At 31.8% G+C, this 3,049-nt stretch overlaps 1 protein-coding gene across 1 annotated transcript; it reads left to right on the plus strand.

The window, feature by feature from the left end:
- LOC113847523 (protein EXORDIUM-like) lies at window positions 1–1,281 on the plus strand. The gene has a single exon (XM_027476687.1). The coding sequence runs from the start codon at window positions 35–37 to the stop codon at window positions 980–982; it is 948 nt and encodes a 315-aa protein (XP_027332488.1). The 5' UTR covers window positions 1–34; the 3' UTR covers window positions 983–1,281.
- Window positions 1,282–3,049: the final 1,768 nt, after the last annotated feature.

Below are 3,049 nucleotides of genomic sequence, written 5' to 3' on the forward strand. Positions count from 1 at the left end.
TCTCTTTACAAATTCCAGCATCCAAAACACAAATATGGCCTCTTTTACATCCTCAAGTGTTCTCCTAAGCCTTTTTATTACTCTCTCCCTTCTTCATTTTAGCTCAGCCAGAAAACTAGCTGAGTCAGAGCAACCGTTGCAATTCCAATACCACAAAGGCCCTCTCCTCACAGGCAAAATCTCCGTTAACCTCATTTGGTACGGAAAATTCAAGCCATCACAAAGAGCCATAATCGCAGATTTCGTCACCTCCCTCTCCTCTCCCAGACCCACAACTGCCCAACCATCTGTTGCCACGTGGTGGAAGGCAACAGAAAAATACTACAACCTTGTCAACAAAAAGACATCATCACCCAAACTCGCCCTCTCCCTAGGGTCCCAAATCCTGGATGAAAACTACTCATTAGGCAAATCACTCACAACAAACCAAATCCTAAGACTCGCATCCAAGGGTCCCCAGAGAAACGCCATCAACGTGGTTCTCACATCTGCTGACGTGGCAGTCGAGGGTTTCTGTTCCAGTAGGTGTGGGACTCACGGCTCCTCCCTGGGGGCGCGCGTGAACGGAAAGAGGTACAAGTTCGCGTACATATGGGTGGGTAACTCTGAGACCCAGTGTCCTGGTCAATGCGCGTGGCCTTTCCACCAACCCATTTACGGTCCTCAGAACCCACCACTGGTTGCACCCAACAGTGATGTGGGTCTTGACGGCATGGTCATCAACGTGGCTAGTCTCTTGGCTGGCACCGTAACCAACCCTTTTGGGAATGGGTATTACCAAGGACCCAAAGAGGCTCCTCTAGAAGCTGCTTCGGCTTGCACTGGGGTCTATGGTAAAGGGGCTTACCCTGGTTATGCTGGGGATCTTTTAGTCGACCCCACAACTGGTTCAAGCTACAACGCTAACGGCGTCAATGGCAGGAAATATTTGGTGCCAGCTCTCTTTGACCCTAAAACTTCATCTTGTTCTACGCTCCTATAAACGTCGATCACGCGTTCGTGCATCCACAAGACATAGTTTACAATTACTATATGTTTAGCTGCTAGGCAATACGATAAATTCTTTAATTTGTTCATTTGTTTTGTTAGACCTTCAATAAAATTATTATAATATTAAATTTGAGTTCATGTTCTTTTTCCTTTCTCACTTTAAAAATATATATCTTAACCACTTCGCCTCATCCATCCACGCACATCACATACCAGAATGACGTTGATGAACGAATTTATTTGTTGTTGCCAGCTACATATGTCAACGAATTTATCAATAAAATGTTCGAGTTTGGTCACAAAAGAGTCAGATAATATTGGTGATTTCATGCTGTAAAATTACCTTAAAGTTTAGAAACCTGTAGTACATTGTACACACTCCACCTATCGAAATATTCTCCACAAAAAGATTCGTTTTTTAGAATTATTATCAACACATTTTTTTAAATATCTTTAATACAATCTCTGTAATTAATTCATTATTTAAAAGAACTAAACACATATTTTGTAAATTTATCATATTCTAAAAATATTTTAACATTTAATAGAATGGATCAATCACATAAATGTTTAAAACATTTTATCTAAAATAGTGTGACGTTAATGCTTTTCTTTATTTTTTGGCATACAATTTAACTTTATTTTTGGTGAAGTCTTTCAAATTCTTCATATGTATTTCCATTCAACCTATTTTGCCTATTAGGTACCTATCTCCTTCCCATTAAGTATTATGTTTGGATTATATAAATGCTATATAGTCAATAACTTTATAATATAATTAATTTTGTCTTTAAATTTAAATTTGAATTAACATGATAAATTATAAAATTTTTATTAGATTAAAAATTATACGAAATTTTATAACAAAATTATGGTTCTCTTTCCTCTTCATTTTATTAAAGTTGATGTCTAAATTTTTAATTTAACCCTTATTAATGGATCTCTTTTGACTTTTAGATTTTTTAAATAGTATATGGATAAAAGAATATTTATTAGTAGGAAAAAAAATTAACATCGTTTTAAACTTCTATATGGATACATAAGTATATATATACATGTATTTTTAGTTTTTAAAAGAAGAAAACTCTTAAAAATTGGAAACAAACATATCCTAAGAGTTTAAAATAAACAATTTTACTATTTACAGTCTTCATGGATGACTTTAAACGTAAGGAATTAATAATATTAATTTCTAGTTAAAAAAATTAAAAATTTATGAGTTTGCATGTAAGTAATTAATAATAGTAAATTTTTATTGAAAGAAAAGGTATTGTTTACATTTTCATATTTCTAATATAATAAATATTTTTTTCTAATTTTTTTTAGTTTCTTAGCCTTAGTATCAAGAGTTGAAATTAATATTTTTTAAAAATAAAATATTTGAATTAGCATGTTTTATCTTTAATAAAACATGTAATCTAATTTATTGTGTAGCCAATAAAAGGAACAAAGAGAAAGCAAAATAGATTAAAAAACAAATAAATAGAATTGGGGAAAAAAAAGTAGTGATAACATATTATTTAGTTAGATAAAAAATAGGAAAAAAAAGTTATATATTTATTTAAAAAGTAGAAGAGCCAATAAAAAAGGAGAACATATGGCAGCACATTATTAATGAGTCTTGCTAGCGAAATTCTCCCAAAACATGGGTTAAAGAATCAATAGTCAAATTAAAATCACAAGAGTGTGTGTTATTACATTTTTTTAATTAATTTTTTATATATTTAATTCCTTAATAATACCCTAAGAACACTAATTAATATATTTCTATGATAAAATTAGGGTTTTTAAGAAAATAAATGATGAAAATTTTCTAGGGACCTACATTGTATAGGAGAATCTCTTCTCCCTTCTCATTTTTCATGTGTCAAAGAAGTGGAGTTATGTGTTTTTTTTCCTTAACTTTTATCCTTTCTATCTATTTTCACTTTATTTAAATAAAAAATAAACTATGTAAAATTTTGCCTAACTTTCATCTTTTCTATCTCTTTTCACTTAATTTAAATCAAAATAATCTATATTAAATTTTGCCTAACGTTTATGCCCTCTATCCCTTTCC

The sequence above is a fragment of the Abrus precatorius genome, unplaced genomic scaffold, assembly GCF_003935025.1.
Source record: "Abrus precatorius isolate BTA unplaced genomic scaffold, Abrus_2018 Scaffold8, whole genome shotgun sequence".
NCBI classification, from domain to species: domain Eukaryota; kingdom Viridiplantae; phylum Streptophyta; class Magnoliopsida; order Fabales; family Fabaceae; genus Abrus; species Abrus precatorius.